Genomic DNA, 25,970 nt, shown 5'->3' with positions numbered 1-25,970 from the left:
ACCCTTCACTCACAACAAAGGACCCTAACCTACCCACACCGGCACTTTGAACTTCTGGCCTCCAAATCTGGCAACAGAAGCTTCTGTTGTTTATAATACCCAGTCTGTGACACCAATAACCCTGACACACCAAGGAGCCTCTTTGCTGGGAGAGCTCAGGCTAAGAATGTGTGTGTCGGTGTATCAGGCTCAGGCTAAGAATGTGTATGTCGGTGTTATCAGGCTAAGAATAAGTGTGTCGGTGTATTGTGTCACAACACAGAGAGGCTGGAATAAGGAGCCCTGCGTTGGTAAACATCACTTCCAAGGAGTTGCTCTCCAACAACCTCGCTCTCTCTGAGAATTCTCTGTTCCCCTCTGGCTTCTGCTGAAACACATCTGGGCATATATGTCTCCAAGTTTAGGACATTCATTTATTTTTGTCAAAGCTGTTCAATGAATACTGGTTTAAGGAAGAAAGGAAGTTTTTCTCCTGTGTGTATGTGTGTGTGTGTGTGTGTGTGTGCATGCACACATGTGTATGTACAGATGTGTGTGGGTCACAGAGGTTAACGTGACATATCTTCCTCAGTGGTTCTCATCAATTTTCAAAGAAGAATTATTGATTGTTAATTTATGCATATGGATGTTTTGCCTGAATGCATGTCTGCGCACTATGTGTGTGCAGTGCCTCCAGAGGCCAAAAGAGGGTATCAGACCCTCTGGACCTGAAGTTACAAATGGTTGTTAGCTGCCATTAGTTAGTGCTGGGAACCAAACCCCTGGGTTCTCTATAGCAGCAGCAAGTCCTTTTAACTGTTGAGCCATTTCTCCAGGTTCTCTTTTTATTTTTTGAAGCAGGGTCTCCCCATGAAGCTGAGGCTCACCTATTGGTTTGACTGGCTAAGCACCAAGCCCCAAGAATTGTTGCTGCCTTCTTGGTGTTAAGTTTACTGATATGCCTACTGTGTCTGGCTTTCATGTGGGTACTGAGGATCTGAATTCAGGCCCTCCTGCTGAGTGACAAGCACTTCACCAAGTTATCTCCCCAGCCCCGCAAGCTGCTTTAAAAGGACACTCATATTTGAGCTCTATTCCTGAGAGCCTTTTGTCCTTGGGTCCAGGTAGGGGCTGGATATCATTGTTTTTAAACACACCCTCAGGGCGGTAGCATTTGCTCATGGCAGGGAACGGCTGTCGTAATTGAAAAGCAGAAAAAAAAATCATGAAGTCTCTAATGTTTAATGTTTCCTTTCTGCTCTTGGGAGCCGCATAAGCTGGAGGAAGTCATACAACATGGAGCTCTACTGTATCTTCTTTTACTCTTGACATCTCTGAAACTGGAAGGGTCTAGCCATGTCAGAGGAATCAACAAAAATGGTGAATGGTGAAGTCATCTACTTGATTTTGTTTGCCCTGTACAGTGGTGGCTATGTCTGAAGCCACATGAATTATGCAATGTTCTTAATAAGAGAAACGGAGCAAGCATACCAGTGAGAGAACTATTTCTATATGACAAGTAAAAGCAATACTTCCAATGGTACTTCCTGCCCTGCCCTGCCCTGCCCTGCCCAGAGCAGCACTGCTGACGGTTAGTTATGCACTATCCGACATGCTCCCTCACGGCAGTCTGACTATATAAGAGAGAGCACAGACGAACAGATTCTGTTTAAGCTGAAAAGTATTGAGGCATGAGAAACCTGACTGGTCTGATTATACATGCACATACAACTGGGCTTAATCTACCCAGCTGTTGTTTCAGCCTAGGGGCCATCCTGGCCTGAGACAGAGCATCTGAGCCTGCCCTGAGGTCCTCACTCTGCTATCTTCTCTACCCCTCTCTTGTGCCCAGAATTACCTGTGTAAGCCAGGCAGACTCTCACAATGTGCTCCATCCATTCTAAAACCCGGCTGGGGTGATCCTCTCTAGGCAAAATGCTGCTTCCATGAGCATGCTCAGAAGGAAATTTAAAAAGCCAAGAACTGAGCACGGTAACAAACTGAGGTAGGGAAAGGGAAGACATCTGTGTTTGAAAGGTAGTCATGTTTTTGGGGGGCGGGGATTGAAGAAGTTGACTGAAGTGCCTCTGAGAAGGGAGGTCTTGGAAGCAAGGGTGGGTCAAAAAGCAGCAAGTTATGACAATTTATGGCAACACTGTGGTAAATTAGTTTTTAGTGCAGGACCCTTTCCTGCGGCTCACAACAGCCACATGCGATCCACCCTGCACCAAATAATGCTTCAGCCTGAAAGGACAATGGTGCGCTTGGTAATGAACAACAGGCTTCAAGCGATTAGTAAATACACGAGGGTAGAACTAACTATTCAGTTGCTTGACTTACGATTTGAGAGCAGGGAGATCTCTTAAGGTAGGCATGCAGCTCTCAGAATGGTGGAAAATGCACATTTTTAGAAGGCTTGGGGAATGAGCCTCCTCATGTACAGTACCATTCACAGAGGCTAAGAGGACCTAGACTCTGTGAACAGCACATTTCCTTAGTCAATGCCTCAAACAGAATCAAGATACTTTGGTGCTTACAGATGGAGAGACCTGCCTTGGGGGTTCCCTGGCAGTACTCCTGTGGACCAGAAGTCAAACTCCACCCTTACTAAATGAGATGCCATCACCCAGAAAGGTCATCTGATTCTCAGGCACCTAGTGGCTCTGGCAGGAAACAAGGCCACTGGGTCAACCTTGCATTTTGACATAAGTGCTGGTGACCCATCAGCAGAGGGCCGGTCACTGGGCCTTATAGTCTTTGAGGGATTTAAGAAAGCAGTACTTCACTTCAACTTTGAGGATGGTGTGTTGTACCTGCAAGAGGAATCCAGCAGGATTCCTTAAGTATGCTTGGGACAGCAGCTACTCCACACCTCCCAAGGTCCTTGGAGGGAAGAGACATCACTAAGGGGTCAGAGCTGTATGTTCTGTTGCCTGCTAGAGCCTCAATGCTATCAATACACTCGAGGGGGAAATAAAATTAAAATAGAGACAAGGATACAGATTTTGGTTTGATTGTCACAGTTTCTCATTAATAGCAATATAGGAGTTTTATTATAGTAGTAATTATCTGGTTCAGGAAAGAGCCATTTCATTACAAGACACAATATGGCCCTCCATCTCTGTCCTCTAAAGGTCTCTCTAGCTAACCCTCCCAGTATTTGAGTCAGTGTGACTACACCTTAGGAGTGACAAGCTCTTGGTCCCTGGTCTTGACATGCTGGAGAGAGCTATATTCTGATGTTATTCCTCCCTGAGTGAAAAAATGTAAGCAACTGGGTGCCCAGGGAGATGCTCCATTTGTCTCCACCTCTCAGCTGTGTGTGGACATCACCACACAAGAGTGACGTTTGTCCATCCCGCAGTGCTGCTAAAACACACAGTACATGGGATCGAGCCCCTGGCTTTCTCCCTTCCGCACAAGTCAACTACAGCAGCCACCATGAACCAGAGGTGGAGCTACCTCCCACTCAGGCCTCTAGATCATTCTGTGATAAAGAAAAATAATTTCATGCTTTCTGGGCTTTTTTTTGGGGGGGGTGTTTCTAGTATCTTAGCTTTTTTCCTAGTTAGTATCAGTCTTGATTCTAATTTCCCAAGAAAAAGAAAGTCATTAGGGAATAGGGGAGGAGGGAAAGGTCAGGGTGACAGAGCTGTCTTCTAACCTGAATCAGAGCTCCATGAGGCCTGGACCCCCCAGCCTTGCCTCTCAGCAGTGGGAGGCTCATGCCCACCTTCTGCACAGTTCAGAGGGGAAAACAAGAGGTTTCACATAACTCTTTTGACTCTGTTAGCGTCACAATCAGTTCTGAGCAGCTGACATCAGATCTCATGGCTGTCTGGTGATAAGTCCACTCTGTGCAAGCAAGTAAGAGGGGCTAGCACACACTGGAGGACAGAGCTTTGTCTAGGAGGCTTCAGTCACAGCTGTTAAGAGCCACACCTAAATGTACTTACAAATTGCTCTGCTCTCGGGAAGAACTGGCCCTGTCCCAACTCCAGATCCTGGTAGACTCAGGCCTACCAGGGACAAATGTTCCGGTGTAAGTCTTAGCTAACTGTGCTGGAAGGAGACGAGGTAATCTACATGTGCTCCTTCCAAGCATACTGTGGCCATTCAAAAGGAACCAATACATGATGTTCTAACAGAAGGGTGGGGAGACCAGCAGAAGATGATCCTGGTTAAATGCATGAAAGGGGACTCGTTCTTGGTTTAGAGCAAGGGAGGCGTGGGGAAATCCCCACCTTTGTGACAACGAGGAGGGAACCTCAGCTATGAGGAGGACGGGGGTGGGGGGAGACGACATGGAACATGACATTCCCATCAACCACTTTCTGTGACTGGAAAGGGGTGGGTTAAGAAATGCTGGTTGGACTGAAGACGGCACGCATCAGGAGGTTAAGGCTGTTCGGAAAGAGCCTATAAAGCAACATCCTAGATAAAATGGGAATCCTTCTGCCTTCGGGGGGTTGGGTGGGTACTATCCCTGGAAGAGGCAAGAGCATGGTATCTCTTGAAACAGGTACAGCCTGGTCTTAGCAGAATTGAAAGAGAAAAGAGAAACGCATGCAGTCTCACCCCATAGGACTGTGAAGCAGCCTGGGGTCAGAGGAGAGCAAGGGCTGGGACTGCCCAGTCGGTGGGCAACTGGCAAGGCCTTCCTTGCATGAAGCTGGGGGCTTTTTAAATCTGTTCACTAGCCTCCACCCAACACCACTGCCAAGAGCCTGCCCTTTCATCTTTGTGGAGATACAATCAGCAACCTGACAGAATTCTGGCAGAAGCAATTAGCTTATGAATTAGTTATTAACTATCTCAGGCAGCAAGGTATAGAGGGTGCTAATCTGCATATTTCCCGCAGGAACTCTGGGACAAAAGGGAAGGCTGCCTGCTTTAATTTGCCAATCTGCTCATTCCTTTCTGGACCCCCCTTTCCACATGCACTGGGCACCCTCTCTACCACCAGGTGGGGCCAAGGGAAGTCTTCTCTCTCTGCCTTTTAAAGCAGACTGTCCTCCTAACTGAGCTCTGAGAGTGACTTGCCTGGCTGAGCCCTCTCCAGGATATTACAGTTGCTCACGCCTCTGCCAATCATTTTTTCTCTTATTCACCAGCATGGCCAACTCCTTCTCTGTCTTCAGCTTTCCTCAAACGTCATCCTCTTGTGATGGAGGCCTTTCCCACTTCCCACTGGGCCTCTGAACGCTCATGCCATCCTCAGCATCCCTAACAATCCCTGGTGCGTGGCAAAGATTCCCGTGTTTGTCTGCTTACGCTTGCCTCTGCATGAGAAGGCAAGTCTGGAAGGGCAACCATGTCCCCGGACTTGATGTTCTGCATGGATTGAAAAATCTGTAATATAAAATCCTAGGAAATTCCAAGAAAAACCTAAACCTTTCACGTTGTCCCTGCCTCTAAGAAATGATGGCAATTCTGCCTTTAGATTTAGTGGGCAAGTATCTGGGGCCCTCACGTTATACAACTGCCAGGAGATTCTACAGGTTCTCCCCTGAAACCTTGCCCCTCTTCTCTCGCTCTCCTTCTCTCGGATCACCTGAGTGAATACTCCAAAGGGACCTGTCAGTCACTCTCAAATTCCCCCTTTCTGTTGCCACAGTTGCCTGTGCAGGTGAAGAAGCCTCATTGCAATCTACAGGCCTGGTGTGGAGCCTTCCTTACCATGGCCATTGTCTCCCTTTTCATTCCCCCATTTCTTTCCATCGGGTTTTTGACTTCCTCCCCTGCTCAAAAGTCTACAGTGATACTCTAATCTTTTTCTGGTGAGCAGAGATGATCTATCTCAGCATGGAGGACTCTCCACAGTATGCAAATGTACCCATGAGTCCTAGCTCCTACTATTTTAGTCTATGCTAATATGGTCCACTTTTGTTGGATTGTACTTTTTCCACCTCTGAAAAGAATGCAAACCTAACTTCCCTGAACTCTGACGCCTAGGGACACACTGAAACCCTACTCAGTGTGGACTTTCTGGTTTTTGGACTCCTTCAACTCCAGGTCTATACCTGTCTTCCCTGAGTTACAGGATCTAGGAAGGTTTCCTACCCCATAGTGGAGAAATTCAGAGGGTAAGGATTCATTTCGTTCATCTTTGCTTCCTAAGTAGCTGCTGAACTGCAGTGTTGTCTGGTACACATTCTCCTTCACCCTCTGTTGAATTCAGTTTTTCTCCCCCCTGGTGCTGGGGACTGAGCCCAAGGCCTCATGTATGCTAAATACACACCAGACCACTGAGTTACAGTCCCTATTGAGGTCAATATTTAAACACAGGACATTATACTGTGCACTGCAGTCGAGTTAATGTAAAAGACCAGAGGGGTATAGTTTAAAGATTTTGGCTATCTAGTTATGGAGATGAGTGTTTACCTAAAATAATAGGGTTTTTTTGTGTGTGTGTGTGTGTGTGTGTTTCTAATGGTCACATCCAGGGTTTTACTCATATTTAGGTTATACCCACCTCCAAGGAGCTCTTTCCTTACTCCACATGGTCACTTTCTTCTAATTTAGTTTTACCAACTATTATAAAGTGTTTAATGTATACCAAATACAATGTACCAATTGTACTGTATACAATGTACCAACATATAATGGTAAAAATTAGTGAGGCAGAAAATAAAGATAATTAAGACAGACTGTGGGTGTATATGCACAGAACGCAGCAGTCCCCAGCACTTACTGAGTCTGCAGGATGGAGCAAGAGATGCCCACATACCTGGTGATGCCACATGCTCCAGGCGGCCCAGCTGGGGTTGGGCGGTGATTCTGTAGATCAGTTCTGCAGGCTCGCTATCCTCATCAGTAGCTGAGAGCTGCGCAGTACTGATTTTCTTCATTGAGTTCTCATCCAGGACCAGCCCTTTATTGGTGGTGATGACCGGTGGGGATTTGGCTTCTGAAAATACCAGAAACAATGGTTCATCGTGGGAGGTTTGCAGCCCCCCAGCTCCAGGTCTGGTGCCCAGGAGGTAGGCTCAGCAGAATTGGAGCTGTCTCTCAAAGGCCTCAGCAAGAGGACAGTTTTAGATTTTCACCTTTACCACGCGTGTGGAAGGAAGGAAGGAGGGCTCAAGCTCCAAAGCGAACATGTAGAGACTACAGAGCTGCTGTTTTCTGCTGGAAAACCTGACACCCCTTACCTAAAACACTGATGGCGAATGACTGGTCAGCCAACTTATTGCCTTCTCCATCAACCACATCAAATTTAAAAGCAAAGCTCCCACCATGTTCTCCTGGTGCATGGCTGTATTCTATGTGCCCTATAAAAAGGAGGAGAAAAACAAAAACAAACAAAAATAAGATTTGTTATTAGTTCTGTTTGCTACTTATTTCTGAAGTGAGAGGTGGAACTTCAGGTGGTGTTCACACCAAGGACTCGGTTTACACCTTCCCCCACTTGGTACCATTTTGACGTTGAAAGCTTCAGTTTTCATCTTTTCTCTTCCTCTCCTACCACTGACTTCCTCATACCCTAAAACCTCCCCATAACAAATTTCCTCCAAGTGACATTTCTTATGCTCAGTGTTTTTGAAGGACCTAGCTTAGGTTCCAAGATGGCCTTATAACTACATAAATAATCAGAATGACTAGATGGGCGAAACTGCACGTGTGTTCAATGTGCACTGACCACGCCCACATCATTTGGAGAGACCCTCCAACATACCCACATCACAAGGCAAGAGAGTACAGGTCCGTCATCTACCTCTCAGGACCCTTTCCCTCCCCATGGCCCAGTACACGGAAGACCACCAGCTACTGTAGTGGTATTTCATTTGTATTTTAATAAATAAAGCCTGCTTGAAGATCAGAGAGTAAAACAGCCCCACTGGTCAGCCTAACCAGGCAGTGGTAACACACACCTTTAATCCCAGTAGCTACATTAATTGCCATAGAAACCGGACAGTACATGCCTTTAATCCCAATGGTACACGCCTTTAATCCCAGCACTAGAGAGGAATATAAGATGGGAGGAGACAGCTCTCAGGCCTAGTCTCATTCTGAGATTCCTGGAGGCAGGATCACCATTTCCTGACTAAGGAGAGGTAAGAGCCAGTGACTGGCTACTTTGCTTTTCTGATCTTCAGGATGAACCCCAATATCTGTCTCTGAGTTTTTATTAACATGCTGCAGGGTACATTCAACAGATAGATAAGTTGGCACATAATCTTCACAAAGAAGTCAGAAAGGCTCCACAAAAAGAAAACAGTGCATCCCATTCTGTCAGCTCGAATCATTTGCATGGACCCGTCAGTGTATACGGAACCAGACCCTCTGAAGAGCTGCCAAGTCTCAGTCTTCACCGGGAGACACCGAGGATGCAGTAACTAAGTAACTACTATAATTCTGTAGCTCACTGCACCTCTTCGATGACCCACAGACCCAGAGAACACCCAGCTGCTCTCGGGTTGAGGTGTCAGCACACTGACAGAGCCCATAGTCCTGTTCCTTGTGTGTGTGGGGGGGAGGGATGGACATATTTCTACCTCTAAAAGGAATTGCACGGGGTCACATGGCTTTGGACTCTTTTTCCTTCTCTAGCCCTAAGAGCACTGCACAGTAACTGTGTAGCATTTAACATTCAGGCCTTTGCATGACATCAGCATTTCCTGAAGGAGGGATGAGCTGTGTAATCTCCCCCAGGCAGCTCCAATTTATGCCCTTCCATTTCGCTTAGTTCATTAACTTGTGCTCTTTGGGGAGCCAGGAAGAGATATAAATTGCTCACCTAAGGAAGGCATAATTTTTACCATAATCCATCTCGACTTGCTTCTTTTCTCTTTTGCTCTCGCACGCATACTTTTTAGCAACGCAGCAAGACAAGATATCTTTTCCGGCTATCATAGCCTCAAACTTCTCAGAAAATACATTTTTTTTTTGCCTAGAAAAAAAAAATAGCTCTCTCTTTTTTAAAAACAAAAGAAAAGCGAGACCAAAAAAAAAAATGAAGCTATAACTCAGCTCGTATCAGAATCAAAGAACGCATGGGTTCCTGCCATAACCTGCCAGGCATTTAACCCCCCCTTTATTATACCAGGCAGAGCATAGGGAACCTGGACAGACAGGGGGAAATAGGCTGACCTTGGTTAACGTCTGCCTGGCTGAAGCTGCGGATGGGGCCTCTAACAGAGATTTGCTCCGGGGGCTCAGGCTTCGCCATCTGCAGGCACCCTGCACCAGGGTCTTCCTTCATGATGTATATAACCTGGCCGTCATCTGAGTCAGCATCTGTCGCTTTCAAGTCCTGCTCTGTGATGCGTGCTACAGACCCTGGGGAAGAATGGGAGAGAGAAGGTCATTCCCCACCATTGCCTTCAAATGGGATGCCAAATGATTTTTTTTTTTTTTATCGCACGTTGCTTGGGCCCATGTACCAGGCATTTGCCTGTCTCCATTTCCAGCTGAATAAACTCTAATATCCCTAAATAAAATCATTTAGAACTATGCCCTTTGTTTGTGTCCACTTTTACTCTCTCAAGTGCTTGCTCTTGTAGTAGCCTGCCAGTTAGAACCTGGTAAGGCATACTTCTGTGACGCAAATAAGTTCGAGATCTAGAATCTGCTTCGATTCAATCTCTTGGATGTCTTAGTATAACCAAATCAGAAAAAAAAAAACAACAGTTGTACATAAGCTCATAAACATATCTCATTGTCACCTCAGATGAAACAGTCAAAATCAGTGTCTCCTAAGTCAGAAGGTACACTAAGCTCAAGGGTCAGCTTGAGGAGCTGTGTAGAAACTGGAGACGGGGCAAGACACTTACTGTAAATGCCTTCTCAGAGCCCTGCCCTTGGCTTCCTGCCTGGCTACTTTCTCATCTTACAGACAACCAACCTAGTAAACACTCACTGTCCATGACACATGTTCAGGTATTCGGGGTGGCAGACATTTCCGGGCAAGAATGCCTTTAGCACTCTACCCAAGCACCTCTTAGTAAGTGACCTTGACGAACGGGGCAATGGCTTCTTTGGGACAAGGATCAGACTTGCTCAGAGTTTTCCAGAATATGGACTATCCCCAGTTCACTGTTCCTCTTGTGTCATGTATCCCAGTACATGTGACCTCATCCCTGTGGTCCCTCATAACACCTCTTGTGTCTGGGAGGACAGAGGGGAGTGGTTTGGACTTCCTGATTTCCATACTGCCTGCCACACTCTAAGCAATTCAGTACTTTTTCTTCAATTGGGGGGGAAAAAAAAAATCAGGTCTTCTCCTAGAGTCCATGAAACAGTATCAGACCACTCTGTTTGGAAGTAGTGAAAATCTAGAAGCTTTGGTAATTCTCAAAATTGCAATTTTTATTTATACCGTGTATTTATTTTTCAATACAAAATATATGAGAAACTAGGACTAGATAAGTTAGAATCCCAGGGCACTGAGACTTGAGTCCAAGTCCCACTCCCTGTGCATCTTACTATATAGGAAGTTCATGGCTAATGCATGCCATTGCTCTTTTAATGCTGCCAAACATGGCAAAGGTATGACAATTTGAAGCTAGAGTCATTTGCAAGTATTTGCATAATCTTTTGATTCCTGGTACCCTCCCAACTGCTCTCCCATGCTTTTTTAATTTTCTTCAAAAATTTACATCTGGGGCAGCTGAGGATAGGGAACCTGAATTGACCCTATGCTATAGCCATACTGATGAATATCTTGCATATCACCATAGACCCTTCATCTGGCGATGGATGGAGATAGAGACAGAGACCCACACTGGAGCACTGGACTGAGCTCCCAATGTCCCAATGAGGAGCAGAAGGAGGGAGAACATGAGCAAAGAAGTCAGGACCACAAGGGGTGCACCCACCCACTGAGACAGTGGGGCTGATCTATTGGGAGCTCACCAAGCCCAGCTGGACTGTGACTGAAAAAACATGGGATAAAACTGGACTCTCTGAATATGGCGGACAATGAGGGCTGCTGAGAAGCCAAGGACAATGGCACGGGGTTCTGATCCTACTTCATGGTCTGGCTTTATGGGAGCCTAGCCAGTTTGGATGTTCACCTTCCTAGACCAGGATGGAGGGGGGAGGACTTTGGACTTTCCACAGGGCAGGGAACCCTGACTGCTCTTTGGTCTGGAGAGGGAGGAGGAGAGGAGTGGGGGGAGGGGGAAAGGAGTGGGAGGAAGGGGAGGGAATGGGAGGCTGGGAGGAGGCAGAAATTTTTTTCAATAAAAAAATTATTAAAAAAATTCAAAAAAAATATTAAACATCTTGGAAGTTTGGCCAGAATTCTTTTGTTGTTGGGTCCCATGATGCTGGCTGGACAGAGGCTCTGCTACAGGAGGCCTGGGTCTAAGCTGCACCTTATGGTTTTGAGGATACTGAAAACACAGTAAACACTGCACAAAATGTTCTCAAATTCAGACAGAGGTGTCTTGTCCAGGGAATTTCATTGGCTTATATTTCTTATCCACAACTCAGTGTTTGTAAACAGCAATTTCCCCAAGCTCTACTTTTTCTTAAATGTTGACTAGCTCCCCTAAGGTTCACCCACAACACCAGCATGGAAGAAGGTACACTCTACATGTATGGAAAAATGAGGCTACTCTCCACGGCTGCAGAAACCACTAAGGTTTGAATATGGATTGTTCTCAAGGGCTCATGTGTTGAAGGCTTGGTTCTTAGCTGATGCCATTTTTTTCTGGAAGGTGCTAAGAATGTTAGGGTGTAGGGCCTAGCTGGGGAAGTAGGTCATTGGGGTATGACCTCGGATATTGCTAGATATTGCTCTGGTCCCTAGTCTGTCTCTACTTCCTGTTTATCATATAAGGCAAGTCGCTCTGATCTACTATGCCTGCTTTTGCCATGGTGTTTTTCCTTAGCACAGAAAACACCGGAGGCAGCCAATGAGGAACGAAAGCCCGTGAAACCATGAGCCCAGAGAAATATGCTTCCTGTTACAATGCTTCTTGGAGATGCGTGTCATGTGACAGAAAGTTGGACTAGCACACCTGCCAAGAGCTGAAGTCCTCGGTTTATTGCCAAGTGGGGTGTGTCGCCTGTAGGCAGTTCTATGTAGATCTCCATCCTCCCCGCGTCTACATGGAGGCCATCAGTGAGAGAGAACCGAAACTCATCCACCGCCATATCATTGTCACCAGGTAAGTAGCCGACCAGCCCAGCCAGGACATCCTGGTAGGTGAAAGAGGAGCCTTGGTCTAGAACAGTCCCATTCTCTAGAGGGTCAGAAGCGGTGTGCCTCAGGAGTAGGTGACCTGCAGAAGCAAGAGAGGAACAGAAAGAAACACAATGGTCTTAGATATTCGAGTCATCAAAACATAGCCCAGTTTTGCTAACCAGCATAAGCCTACATAGAACATCAACTATCTCAGAGACTCTTGGTGCCAATACTAGGTTGTGCCCTGTGGTCTTGTCTATAAACAAAAAAGGACAAAGTCCCACTCTTGTGGCTAAAACTCTCCTAAGGAGAAACAGGGAAGTCATAAGATAGTGGCTTAGAAATCACATCTCCCTCCCTGGATTCAAACTCACTGCATGATCTGAACTTCATTATCCCTTCTGCAGTGTAAATAGTACACTCCACGCTGTCCTTTGCCTATAGGATGCAGACCGAGGGCCTATGCTTTGAACTCCTTTTCATTCAGGAAGGCGATAAGCATGCTCATATTGAGGTTCGTTTTTTTTAAGGGGTCACACGCCCCAAGGGTACAGTTCAGAATGCTTCATCAGAGAAAGTGGAAGTGAAGGAAGGCAAGCTGAAAATGCAGTGGCCAGTGGCCTCTTCCACCACCAACCCTGCGCAACAGCAGCAGTTCAGGCTTTGAAAGGCCAACCTGTGTTAACAGTGACTGATACACGGTGTGGCTCTGGAGCTTTAGGTAATGCTTGGGTGTAGCATTTAGAGGAGGGGGTGGAGGGTCCCCACAGTAGTTCCAACATTGGAACTAACGTAAGGGACAGGCTGCACGAGGAAGCCTTGGTGAGCAAACGACAAATCCACCCCGTAAGATGCAAACACTGAAACCAGGAGAGCAAGGAAAGAGCTGAAGTGGAATTTCAGAGACGCCAATTACTTAGCACGCAGGCTTTTAAAACAGCGTCTACCGCAACTCCAAAGGCTCTTGGCTAGCTGTGAATCTGATTATATTTGGATGCAAAGAATGGGCTGTAAGTAGGGAAGGAAAAGAAGTAAGGAAGCAATCTGCAAGCCGGTGCTCACCACCCGTCAGGCACCTCAATTAAGCCGCCGCTTTCCACTGTGGCTTGTGTCTTACCGTGGTCAGGCTTTTTCATCAATACAAAAATCAGCTCGTTATCTGGGGTGTCCAGGTCTTGTAGGCTCAAGGAAGAATTGCTTATCACCACTCCTGAGCTCAGCCGCACTCTGAGCGGCCAAAGGGTCATCCTGGGAGGCTCATCATTCTTCCTCTGGTTAAAGGAGAAAAGACTGAGTTTCACACAGATGTTAGCTTATGAAGGAAGCAGCACGCCTCAGGAGAATTCGTCACAACTGCAACCACTCTCATTAGCCACACAGCACTCATGTTCACTGTGCTTACTGCCTTGTCAAAATATTAGTTAAAAATAAAAAGTCACAGAAGCAGAAGGCTGATGGGAATTCTACAAACAGTTTCTAAGATGTTTTCCAGGGGTACAGTGGACCATATTTTTCTAGACTTAAATGATGGACGTATGATTTAGAAATACAAGTATATTTGAGGATCAACGGCTATTTTACACATACCACCGTAGCTAGAGAACATCACAACACTGGCAAAGCTTCCTCTGCTGCCTCCCAGCCCTGCTCCAATCCTGGACCTTATAGGTGTTGAAAGTTCCACATGTTTTATTTCCCCAAGGCAGAGGGCATTCATCCATTCTGAGATTCTTATCTTTTTCTCCCTCTCTTTGATAGCATAAAGCAAGACTATCATAATAGTTTCTCAAATGAAAATAGGTGCAGGGTAGGGGATCAAATTTCTTTGGTGTTATTGTTAAGTGAATAAAGGAATTTTTAAAAAAGGCAAGTATGTATGCAGACCCACATGTGATAATTTCAGAGAAAATGGGCATATGTTTGTTTTCATCTAATGTGGAAGTGGCATGGCTTCTCTGCTTCTGCCAAACTGTTTTCCCAGAACAAATTCATGTTCTACTAAAACAGAAATCCAGATTTCCAACCCTGCCCTTCCTCAAATGCCAACTATGATTTCACACATTTCCAGAAGGTCAGAGTTATGTGTTAAAACTGATATTTGAAGTTGAAGGTCACATCTAACCCTTAGCTTGTGAGTCAATGTAAGGGCGCTTGTTTAAGACTAGGACATCACGTGGTTTAAGGACGGCTCTTTTCAGAGTGGGCTAGTGTAAGGCTGAAGGCTTCATCTCCAACAGCTAAAATCCTTACCTCAATGGTGATATTGATGCTGTGAATTTCAGAGCGACTGTTTCCATCGCTCACATAAAAGCTAAACACATCATGGGTCGGCTCAATGCTTTCATGAACACTCTGAAAGTAGTAAATGTAGTTTTCCAGGACATCTTGAATAGGGAACGATGCCTCTGGGTCACTGGTGGCTCCTGGACCAAAGCGATCCCCTGCATAGCATCAAGAGAAAACATTTACCTCAACTGATGAGTACCCGAACACTGGGCTGATTTAGAAAGGAAGACATCGTTATTAACATGGGATGAAAGAATGATTGTGGGTGGAGTTAGGACAGAGTGGAAGCCCAGAAACTGAAAGGCTTAGGTTGGGGAGTGTCTCCAAGACCATCCTCCACCTAAAAACAGATAGTACCAGTCCCGCTGTCTCTACAGGGAATCAGGTGAGATGATGCACCTGAAACCACTCAGTTGTTTAACTTTTACATAGCACAGAATCAATGGTTGGTTTCTTTCTAATCATTTATATCACACACTGGGGAGTAAACAGCAACACGATAGCCAGTGTTCTAATGTAAACTTCAGCAGTTTCAAAAGCACTCTGTCTGGTTTATCTTTCAAGTGTCAACAATTTCTCTATATAAGAAAAGTTGACTATGGCCCATTCTGTTTAGAACCTCTTCTCCAGTACCTTTCCATTTGACTTCAAAGTTTCTTGTTTTAAGCTTTATTTCTTTGACAATTTCATGTGTATATTTATGTATGTATATATGTATGCATGCATGTATAAGATGCAAATAATATTTGCATATACATGTAACCAAATGTGTATATGTATATATGTATCCATGCATGTATAATATAATGTGTTTATATATAATCATACATATATGTATGTATGTGTATATATAATCACACACACACACACACACACACACACATATATATATATATATGCATGTATGTATAATCTTGGATCAAAGTTCTCCCATTATCTCTCTTATCCTTCCCTTTCCTACCTAATTCTTTCTTTTCAAGTATCCCCCTACTTTCATGTAGTTTTTTGTTGTTGTTCTTGTTTGGTTTGTTTGTTTTTTGTTTTTAAAGAGCGATTTAGGGACAGAGACCTCATTTAATTAGGGTTACTGCTTGAGAAAGGGGCGATGCACCAGGGGACAAACCATAACCCCCGTACCCTTTCTTTCTCTTAGAGTGGCAGCTGAGATGCTGACAGACGCAGCCCTGTGGACTTGCGAAGGAAGGCATTGCTGCTGAGGTCCTGGGTACAGCAGCTATGACGTCATTCAACAACACTCTTTCCCTCATTCCAGGGGTGATCTCCCAGTGTCTTGGAGGAAGCTACACATCAGTAAGAACCCAGCTCATAGGATAGTATGCCAGAGCTACTGGGTGCCCAGAGATCATGCAGATGCCATGATACTCAGGAACCTACAGACATGGAAGTATTCAGGTCCATTTCAGGGACAAAGTTCTGCTATAGTTTGGATAAGTTTCCCCCAAAGACCATGTGTTAGTCTCCAGTCTGTGGTGCAAAACTTTCAGGATTTGGGATTAAGTGGGAGGTCTTAGACTCACTAGAGGTCCTTGAAGGGGATTCTAGGACCATCCATCAATTCTTTCCCTTCTTTTACATCCTGGGCTTAAGAAAAGAGTTTTGTTCTACTATGCCATTTTTGCTAAGGTGAATTGTCACAGTGAGGGTCCAGCTGATCATGGACTGCTACCCTTGAGATCAGGAGTAGAGCAAACCTCATCTCTAGTAGCTGACTTATTGCTGGTGTGTGTTACAGTAACTGAAAGTTGATCAACGGGTACATTTGGGAAGTGAGACCCTCAAAGTTCTGTGTTTTGTTGTTTCCTGCTCTCTTCTCACCTAAAAACAAAGGCTGCAGAAGGCCAAGGGGGAAGAGTAAGCAATGTTCAAATGATGAACAGGCTTGGCCTGTATTTGACTCTAGTCAGGTCCTTCTAATTGATTGGTTTTTAACTTGCTACCATAGTCTTCAAGAGTGGAGACAAAGAAACCATGTCGACACATTTCCAAAGTAGAGGTGGTCCAGAGGGAAACAGAAAAGGCTTCTTCCTCTCTCTTCTCTATGACACTTTCCAAAGACCAGATTCTAAAAAGGCCATTAACTTCCCGACTCTAGACGGTGCCATCTGTTGGTACCCGATACACAGACAAGGACTGAAATGCCTTTTGTTGGTTTGTTTTTCACAACTTGTTTGAAAGAAAAGAAAGAAAATTGAAGCTGAGAGAGACCTAGGCCGCCAGTGACTCATTGATTCCTGTGACACCGAGATTAGGGTTTCTGGAACCAACTGCTGAAAATGCCTCCAAGTTTTACTTTCTCCGTTCATTGATCCTTAGAAACTGGGAAGTGGGGCTTTGTTATCTGGGTCAAGAAAACCCTCAGTACATGACAACCTTGAAATACACAGAATAAAAGAAGCCTTGTTTTAAAATTGTTGGAGTGTTAGTTGGCCATCAAGGGACCCAGACACGAAGCCGTAAGCACCAGTCGTTCCAAGTTTGAAAGGCACCGTTTCTATTTTTACTGTACATCATCAATGTGTTCCCTGCCTTCCTCAGCAGAATGTCCTAGGTGCAAATTAAACAGCCCCTGGTGAGTGTGCCTGCCATCCTGGACACCTGCTTTCCTTAGCACTAGAAGCCAGATGTCCCCATAGCGACTCAGGGGGTCTTGCCCTGATTAGGCCAGTCCTGGAAGAATTTAGATTTTACGCTATTAGCTTTCACACCCAACACTGCCGTCACTCTGTCTTCCCTCCTGCTTGGTAAAAAAGTAAAAGCTGCTTTCCCCAGACTTAAAAATATGTTCCAATAGGCTGTAATTAAATTTAGGTAGCTAGTTTCTTCAGGAAACAAAACACTTAGTTCAAAACTGTGCTTACTGGGCTTCCACCATGGAGGAAAGGGCAATATCTTCAGTTGATGTAAACTGGGCAACTAATTCGTGCCCTTGAGTATCTTGCCTTCCCCTTAGGTTCAAACCCATGCCACTAGAGGATGAAGAGTCTCTTAGCAGTTCTAGTAGGCTGAAGATGGATTCCCCAACGGCACAGAAGAACTTTGGGTGACTCTCCAGGCAGAGAGATATCTCTGTCAATTCTAGAATTTTTGAAAGTTGCTTACAATGCACTTCCTGTTTACTTAGGTAATATATCCTTCTGGAGTCTTTGACAGAGTTGAAGAATAGATATGGTTTTCCTTAGTTATGATAAAAGATAAATTAAATATAAATATTGTAACTGTAATTCTTGCTTGATACCTGTTTTCTTATATGTAGTTTTACTATGTTAAAGTTAAAGCCTTCCTTTTTGTTTAAACAGAAAAAGGGAAATGGTGTGGGAGGTCCTTCTGCCTATGTGCTGCTTTTATTGGTTAATGAATAAAGAAACTGCCTTGGCCTGTTGATAGGACAGAACTTAGGTAGGCAGGGAAAACTAAATGGCAAGCTGGGAGAAAGGAGGCAGAGTCAGATAGATGACATGGAACCATGGCCAGAGTCAGACATGCCGAAACTTTAGCTGGTAAGCCATAGCCACGTGGATACACAAAGATGAATAGAAATGACTTAAAGTAATAGGTAAGAGTTAGCCAATAAGAGGTTAGAATTAACGGGCCAAGCAGTGATTTAATTAATCCAGTTTCTGTGTGATTATTTCAGGTCTGAGCTAGCCAGGTATCCTTCTCCTCCAACACTAGGACCAGCAGCTATGATGTCTGTCACACATGGGGTGACAAAAAAATGTTAGTTTGTGGGCTACACCAACCTCTTCAACAGGAATTGTGGGGCTCTGCCTGAGAGACCATGCTTTCACGGCCCATTCAGATAATGATAATGCACATAAAAGTTTGAGAATCACTTTCTAGAGTGGTTGAGACTTGCCAGAACTGTGACTATGTAGTCTAGCTAGTACCCAGAGTGGCCTATCTGCTACCTGGTGTGCTTCAGGTAAATGTCAAACTGTGCTACAAGGGCTTCCGCGGAATGCCACATGGAGAGGAAACGTGGTGAGGGCAAAGCCTTTCACGATCTCTCACCTCACCCCCACGCTTGTCTCTGCCCATAGCAACCTCTTGGCTTTTCTGCCTTCCCACGCAGACGCAATTGCTTTGTTCTATACCCTCAGCACTCTGTTTCCATTCCTGTCATCTATCATCCAATTCATCAGGCTAGCTGTCCCCTACTCCAGGCAGGGTCGATGTCATTCATGTTAACATTGTATCTAGCGCAAACATTTGTTGAAAGGAGCTTAATTAGGCAGTAAGCAAAGCTGCACGCACACATGGAAAAACCGGAGAGGGAAAAGATCCAAGACTTTTGATAGGAAAACATGACCATTCTAAATGAGCTTCCGGTTACCAGGCTCAAGTGGCAGGCACCATGCCGGCCACTGACACCTGCAGTCAATGGTCTGACTGTAGAAGCTGCTAGCTGCCTGCCAATTAGAGCCTAGCGCCGGCACTGGTTCACTTGGGAATCTCGTTGCAGACGGCAGCAGCTCAGAAACTGGCAGGAGCTGTCTCAGCTGCCAGTCACAGTGGGCCTCGGGGGGCTGGTGGACAGCACGTGCCTTTGCCTCTCCTTGTGTGATAACCTCCAGCAGGTCTAGGGCAGATGGTAGGAAGGGAGGGATGTTGAAGTGGGTGTCAAAAATAGACAGCAGGCTTTTCCATTTCTGTCATCTCCATAGAAGGAGCAGACGCAAGCTTTAGTTCATCGGACTGCAGAAGAGAACAGGGATCTTTATTTTCTTGACCCCTAATTCTGAACACAACTTGTGAGCCCCTCAGCCACATAGCTCACACTCCAAACACCTTTACTCTGCTCCAGTTTCCCTCCATTTAGGAGCCTTCTCGCATGCTATCTCCCCAGTTAGTCTTCTCTCTCTGCTAGGATACAAGTCAATAAGAAGGTGGACAGGGTTATCTGTTTTGTTTATTAATATATCTTCGATGCACAAATGCAAAGTATAAAGAATATGCTAAGTAACTTTTTTTTAATGAAAAAAATCCTTTTCTTCCATTTTCTTGAAATGGGTCCTTCTCATTTTAATTCTCCATGTCCAGGTTTAATTAGAATATAACCCACCCCGTTTCCAGACCTTCAATAGTTCTCCAGCAAAGCCGCTACGGTTACCTGTTCCTGTGTTCTCAATGCAGCCGTACTTGGGCAGAGCACTCAGTTTGATGATAGCATCACCGTGAAGGTTGTCGTGATCATCAGTGGCGAAGAAATGGTGGAGGGAGAGTGGTGCTCTACCGCCCTCATCGACCTGAGGAAGACAGGAAAGGGGGATGGAGGGCTGAGGGACAGGGTGGCCTACGGTGACCAGCTAGCACCAGGTCCACTTTGGTGGGAGGCGGACCTCTGCAGGCGAGGGACGTGCCTGCTGCCAAAGCCAGGCAAAGCTTTCAGCCCCTCCTCAAGATGCACTAGGATACCTAGGCGCTGTGTCTCTTCTCAAAATGGCACTTCATTTGGTGATGGATCTGGTGATAAAGCAGTTCTGACCGGTTCTAACTAACCATCTCAACAAGCTTCCGGACAGAAGAGCAGCCTTCCTGGGGCATCAGAATTCTCCAGAGCTAACTGAAGAATGATAGATGTAGCCCTCCTTGACATTCCCAAGGTTGACTGTCCTATAGGTGTTACCATCCAGAATAAAAATCTCATTTATTCCTTCATATTGTATATTTATTGGGATGTAGGAATAAAAGACTAGCTACACCTGAAAGTTAATGCATACCTCAACACCAAAGAAGGAAATAAATCAGCATATGTACAAGCAGTTGCTGGAACTGACCTTTTCTTTTGGGGCCCGGTTCTATGTCCTAACGCTACAGTTTGGCTTCGATGCTTTTTGCTGACTTGATGGAAGTGGTCAAGGCATTTCACTCTGAACTTTTGGTTGCATGTAGGCTGGTTTATAAATTACAAAATGTGACTCTCAGATTGAGGTGGTTCAAGTTACTCCCCCAAGTTGTAGAAAAGGAAAAATAAAGGGAATAGCACAACTGTCTAGAAATGATTCTGAGTTTCATGAATATTAAAGTCCTTGCTAGAAGCAGGAAATGCCTGGGCTTGGGGCACTATAGTTCATACGTGAGGCAGGGGAAGAAAATGAACGAGTGTTCAGGACTCCCCTGCTGTGCACCAGGTTCTGTGCTAGGAGAGATGCAGGCTATTTTATTTAACCACCAGAGAAATCCTTTAGGTAGGAGACATTGTAGTATTTAAGGAAGAAACGGAGGCTAGAAAGAATTACGTACCTGTTGCAAAGCTGGCCTGCTAGTACCTAACAAAGCTGGTACAGGCCCTCGGCTGATAACGTCAGTGATAGACACGTGTTATATTGCCTCTCACACACAGGATTTTTTTCCTTTATTTATTTAATTAATTAATTTATTTATTTACACACAGGATTTTTAATAAGAAATATTTGTTTGATTCATGTGGGGTCAGATTTCCACGTTTTAGTTGTTACCAACTAAAATCCTCAAAGGTGTATTCCACTTTTGTTTTATTGCCATTGCCAACAATATCCAGTATTGTTTTTATACATCTATATGTGTGTATGTGTATATATATATATATATATATATATATATATTACACTCTCTATCATGCACATGTGTATGCATGTTTTGACTAACTCATGTGAATATAATGATTTTATCTTTTGCATACAATTATTTTTTTTCTTTTACAAAAAGTTTACAATGACAGCCACAGATGGTCTGCTATCACTGCCCAGATACTCTGGGGGAAGAGTCTGGATGCTCATCTTGGCAGAAATCCTTTAGCTACATCACCAAGGATCCCAGCTCTCCTAAGCCCTGGGTGTTTATTGATCTGAGAACTGTTTACCGTGATAAGGTCAGCAAAAGCGATGATGTGTGGTGGACTCTTGGCAGGAGTGACCGTGATGGTAAAGACCTGGTTGTCCACACGGTTGTCGTCCATGTCTGACACAGAGAAGTGGAAGCGGTCCATAACCAGATGCTCTTCCATCTCGAACACAGCTGAGTATCTGTAGGACACAGGAGAATACAGGTTGAGCCACCCTGACAAGTGGAGTGAAAGGATTCAAACAAAACAAAACAAAACAAAACAAAAAAACAAGATGAGAAACAAGGCGTTCTTTGAAGGAGCTATAGGCAGCTGCTACCTACAATGCTTAAAAACCCTTTCAAAGAATCTCCAGCGCTGATGTACCTAATGTTCTTGCTGTTGATGTCCTCCATGGTGAAATTGGAATCCCCTGAGAGCTCCTCCACATCAGGTCCCGAAGTCTTTAAGAGCACACCGTACATGGGCAGAGAACTTAGCTGAATCCAGATCTCTGAGTCAGGGGAAGAATCGTCCTAATCAGGCAAACATGAGTCAGGACATGAATGCAGAGACCCACAGGGGCTTATGTCTCCTATGCTAAAGGCAGCGGCCCCCTGTCATAAAGCAATACCTCTCCCAACTCCATAAAAGCTCAGTATTTATCCGTTTTCAAAGGCCTCTGGTATAATGTCTTCTTGGAAGAATAACTCAAGGTAACAGTGCAGAATGTGCTTATGGTATAGGGAGTTGGAACAAGAGATGGTTTATTGTTTCAGTAAGAGTCATAATGGTTTATTTTTATTACATGTACACAGTAGAGACGAGAAGATGGCCAGCTCTAACTCGTCATTCTATAAACACAGGAGAAAGCTTCCCCTGCTTTGCATTTTAGAAATACCCGAAATTCTATTATAGCATATAATACACTCTACAATGACAAAACTCTATGAAACAGAATCTGCTTAGCCAATGATTCACTTCAAGTGACACCAATGTGACAAAAACTTGGATTAACAAAAGAATTTAGGAGGTCTTGTGGATTTCCTTCGACAAGGACTGAATAATGGCTCCTCGCTTCCTAGGGCATTTAATCTTAATAAAGAACATTTCCTTCTCCTCGATGGCTTATTGAGAAACAAGATCAGCTTTCTGTTTGTCTACATGGACAATAACAGAGTATCTTCATTAACAATTTCCTCTTTCTTCAAGAATATTTTTTTGGGAATGTCTAGAAGGCAGGCGATGTCATTTTGGAGTCTCCCTGGGCCATCTGCTTTCAGAGGAGTTAAATGAAAATGGGGACACTCTGTTCTACGGCTGTTCTTCTCTCTGTACTCTGTCCACTTATGACCGCCATTCTTAATAGCTTTTCCATTACCAAAATCTTCAGTATTTCAGGCCTTTTTTCCCCCATACTGTACAACTCAGGGAATAGCTGTATGTAGCCTACCAGTGCCTGCACTTTTAGCTGCCTAGAAGAGTTCCCTGAAATCTTTCTGCTCTGGTGGGTAAATTCACATTCAATCAATTTTTGAAAATATACGTTCAGTTGCCAAAGAGCTCCCATTCTGATGTACAGCCCATGATGTGTGGTTAATGGGCAGGCGCTGCTCCTGGAGTGCTATTTCAGTCTGTCAAACATTTTTCAAGCCTGGTGATCTATCGATTAAATCCGAATTCATACATTTTTACAAATTCATGACTTTCCCAGGATCAAAAGACCATAACATAGGATGAAAAATAATCGGCCAATTAAACACCGTAGGAACTTTGCTGAAACCATAGCGCACGCACAAGGGGAATCAAGTGGTGCTTGGTTTCACATCCTTTAGGAAAAGACAATTTAAAGGAGGAAACAGTCTTCAGGACCTCATCCAAGGCCTACTGTTAGGAATTGAACCTTACAGTGAGATTCTTCAGCTCAGAAAAGGACAACTCTTTTTATGTTGTGTTTTGTTTCTCAAGACAGGTTTCTCTGTGAAGTAGTGGCTGACCTGGAAATAGCATTGTAGACCAGGTTGGCCTTGAACTCACAAAGATCTGCCTGACTCTGCCTCCTGAGTGCTGAGATTAAAAACATGTGCCACCATTGCCCAGCAAAAAGGATAACTGAAGCCATATAGTGTTTAAAAATGAGGAGTAAGGATAGGCTGTTCACCATAATTTTGAGGCCAGTGAAGGAAAAATTCAATACTAAGAATGATTACCATTCAAATAATTATCCTTCCTTTCAAAGCATAACAACTAATCATCATTATGTTTATATAGACAGTAGTCATCTCTTTACAACATATGTAACTGCAAAATAAAATTAATTATCCTCATTATCCTTTGCCCCAGATGCAGAATCAAAGAAGGCAGACGAGTTTAATTACCAAGATCACTTAATCAAGTTTGAGCCAGACACAGGGGAATCCCCAGTGTCCTTGGTTCTCCCCTTCTCCTCACTGCTCTCCTTCTCTTAGGGCAGGGCGTGGCTATCAGGCCAATAGGCTGGTCTAGGAAATCTACAGAGAGAGGTGCCACCAAAGGGTGGGGGGCAGGGCTTGTATTCTGTCTGGACTGGACAAGAGCAAGCTCAAGAAAGTCAGCTTTCTCTTGGGAAGTCAGGATTAACCATTACTCCTTCATCGCTGACCAGACAACTGTTCTTTCCCTAAAATTCCCAGTAGACCTTCTGCCCTCCACACCGAAAACAGGGACCTGGAGCTTTTAAGACAAGGGAGCTGTTGCATGTTGACAATCAAAAGCCCTTGGGAGTCCCAGTATTTTCATCCTAAGTTTTTCCTTCTTTTTGTGTGTGTGTCTGCGGTGTAGATGCATGTGTATGTATGTTCACGTGTGTGTACACAAACATGGAGGCCAGATACGATGCCTGGTGTCTTTCTTCATCATTTGAGGCGAGGTCTCTTGCTAGACCAACCTTGCTGATTCAGCTAATCTAGGAGCTCCTCTCGGTCCTTGCAGCTGAGACCCCACGCTGGCTGCTGGGCCCACACGGCTCTTAGACGGGTCCTGAAGATCTGAGCTCCAATCTTCACGCTCGTGCTGCAAGCACGCCACCCACTGAGCCATCTCCCCAGCCCCCATCAGAGACGTGCATTCACTTGTTTACTGCTGAGATGCTGGGTGAGGGCAGGGTGCGCAGTATGACTCCAAAGAGAACATAGCAGGGGTGCTAAGAGAAGAGCCTTTTACACTGCATATGCCCGCTGTCTTGAGTACCCAGCCATGGAGCAGCTTGCTGGGTGCCCAGTCAGAAGTACAGAGAGCAAGAGAGTAAACGTCAGAACTCACCACATAGGCAAGGTTTGCCCTGGTGATTACGGCCGTCCGTTGACTGGCAACAGTCATGCTCAGGGAGGAACCAGGGGCGAGCCGAGGCCCTCGGGTTTCTGACAGGGACACCTCCACTTTCACTTCGGAAGTTCTCACAGTCAGGCCGTCCGTGACTGAGATCTCCATGCTGTCCTCCCAGGCAGAGGACCCATCATGGATGTACTGCAGGGCATTTCTCTCAACCTCGTCATACGTGAAGGTGTCACCTTCCGAGAAGAAAACAAAGCCAACGTGTAAAGCCAGTGACTTGTGGGAATCACACTTGCCATTCAGTCAGCCCCTTGGCTCTCCCAATTTCAAAGTGCATGCAGCATCATATACTCTGGGACTCGGAAGCTGCTTCTTTCAACCACCCACCCACCTTGGCATTCCCTTTATGTCTCCCCAGAGAGAGGGTGGGTTAGCTTGCTCCTCCACACCTCTCAAGGTGAGAGGCTGTTTAACAAGGTAGCTAATCCCTCTAGGGAATAGCCCTGGTACATTTTGTTTTTTAAGGCTCTAAACCATTGTGAGTTAAAACCGGGCTCTGGGAGAACAGTCATCACTCCCAGTTCTAGAAAAACATAGAACATGCTTATATTCTTCTTGACTGCCCTCTGAATCTAATCAGGGCACTGAGCATTGCTTGAAGACTTAAGAAAAGAGACAACACTCTGAGCCACCAGAGGTACTGATTTAATTTGTGCATTTAAGTTTTTTTAAAATTAAAATGTGAAAATACAATTGAGAGTTCAGTGATTGGTCAGTTGTTTAGCATGTGCAGGGCCTCACTCTGAACACTAGTGTGGGGTGGGAGTTGTTCCTTGATGCTTACAGTGCAAGCTCTAGAGCTCAGGGTACTAGTCTATAACATCGTCATAATAGATAAAACAGACAGGATGGGAAGTTTTAGGATCACAGAGGTTCATACAAAATGGAATTAAATGTAATCCAAATTTACATCTTAAATTGTAAATCTGATTGTAATTTTAGAAAATTTCATCCACAATATCAAAGTTACTCAAAGTTTTTTGAGCCATGGAACTTTTTTTTTCTTTAATGAATCATGTCTCTAGTCATGGGCTATTGTGATTACACAGAACACAGCTGAGGAAATTGTCTTTTGGGGTGTTCTCCCCAGTTGTAACTTTTGGAGGTTCCTTGCTATGACAATGATTAGCTGAGACTAATGGGTTTAGTGATGAGACTGAGGGATTTCCTTGATCTCTATATTTACCTTCTGTACCCTAAGTGCATGACTTCACCAACATTGCTGTATCTTGCACCTAAAAACAGGTATTATACTCTTTACAAACGCTTCCAGATGTCACTTGCCAATCATAAGTGCAGGTTAAGTGTGACACTGGAAACAGGTTACACACAACACCGAGGAAACAGGATAAAGGCTGCTGTGCACACCTGTCC

The 25,970-nt window shown here is 44.8% G+C and overlaps 1 protein-coding gene across 1 annotated transcript in view; it reads right to left on the bottom strand.

Annotated features, from left to right (window-relative positions):
- Fras1 (Fraser extracellular matrix complex subunit 1) overlaps positions 1–25,970 on the bottom strand; it is a 407,009-nt gene that overhangs the window by 64,756 nt on the left and 316,283 nt on the right. Inside the window, exons 38-47 of the mRNA XM_026785092.1 lie at positions 24,525–24,772; positions 21,612–21,760; positions 21,264–21,426; positions 19,533–19,668; positions 14,366–14,556; positions 13,233–13,386; positions 11,949–12,212; positions 9,073–9,261; positions 7,134–7,253; positions 6,710–6,889 (exon numbers count right to left, since the gene is read on the bottom strand). Of these exons, the coding sequence (XP_026640893.1) occupies positions 6,710–6,889; positions 7,134–7,253; positions 9,073–9,261; positions 11,949–12,212; positions 13,233–13,386; positions 14,366–14,556; positions 19,533–19,668; positions 21,264–21,426; positions 21,612–21,760; positions 24,525–24,772 (1,794 nt within the window). The remainder of the gene's footprint in view (positions 1–6,709; positions 6,890–7,133; positions 7,254–9,072; positions 9,262–11,948; positions 12,213–13,232; positions 13,387–14,365; positions 14,557–19,532; positions 19,669–21,263; positions 21,427–21,611; positions 21,761–24,524; positions 24,773–25,970) is intronic.

Source organism: Microtus ochrogaster, linkage group LG1 (assembly GCF_000317375.1).
Source record: "Microtus ochrogaster isolate Prairie Vole_2 linkage group LG1, MicOch1.0, whole genome shotgun sequence".
NCBI classification, from domain to species: Eukaryota; Metazoa; Chordata; class Mammalia; order Rodentia; family Cricetidae; genus Microtus; species Microtus ochrogaster.
This window is presented reverse-complemented; position numbering and strand designations above follow the sequence as displayed.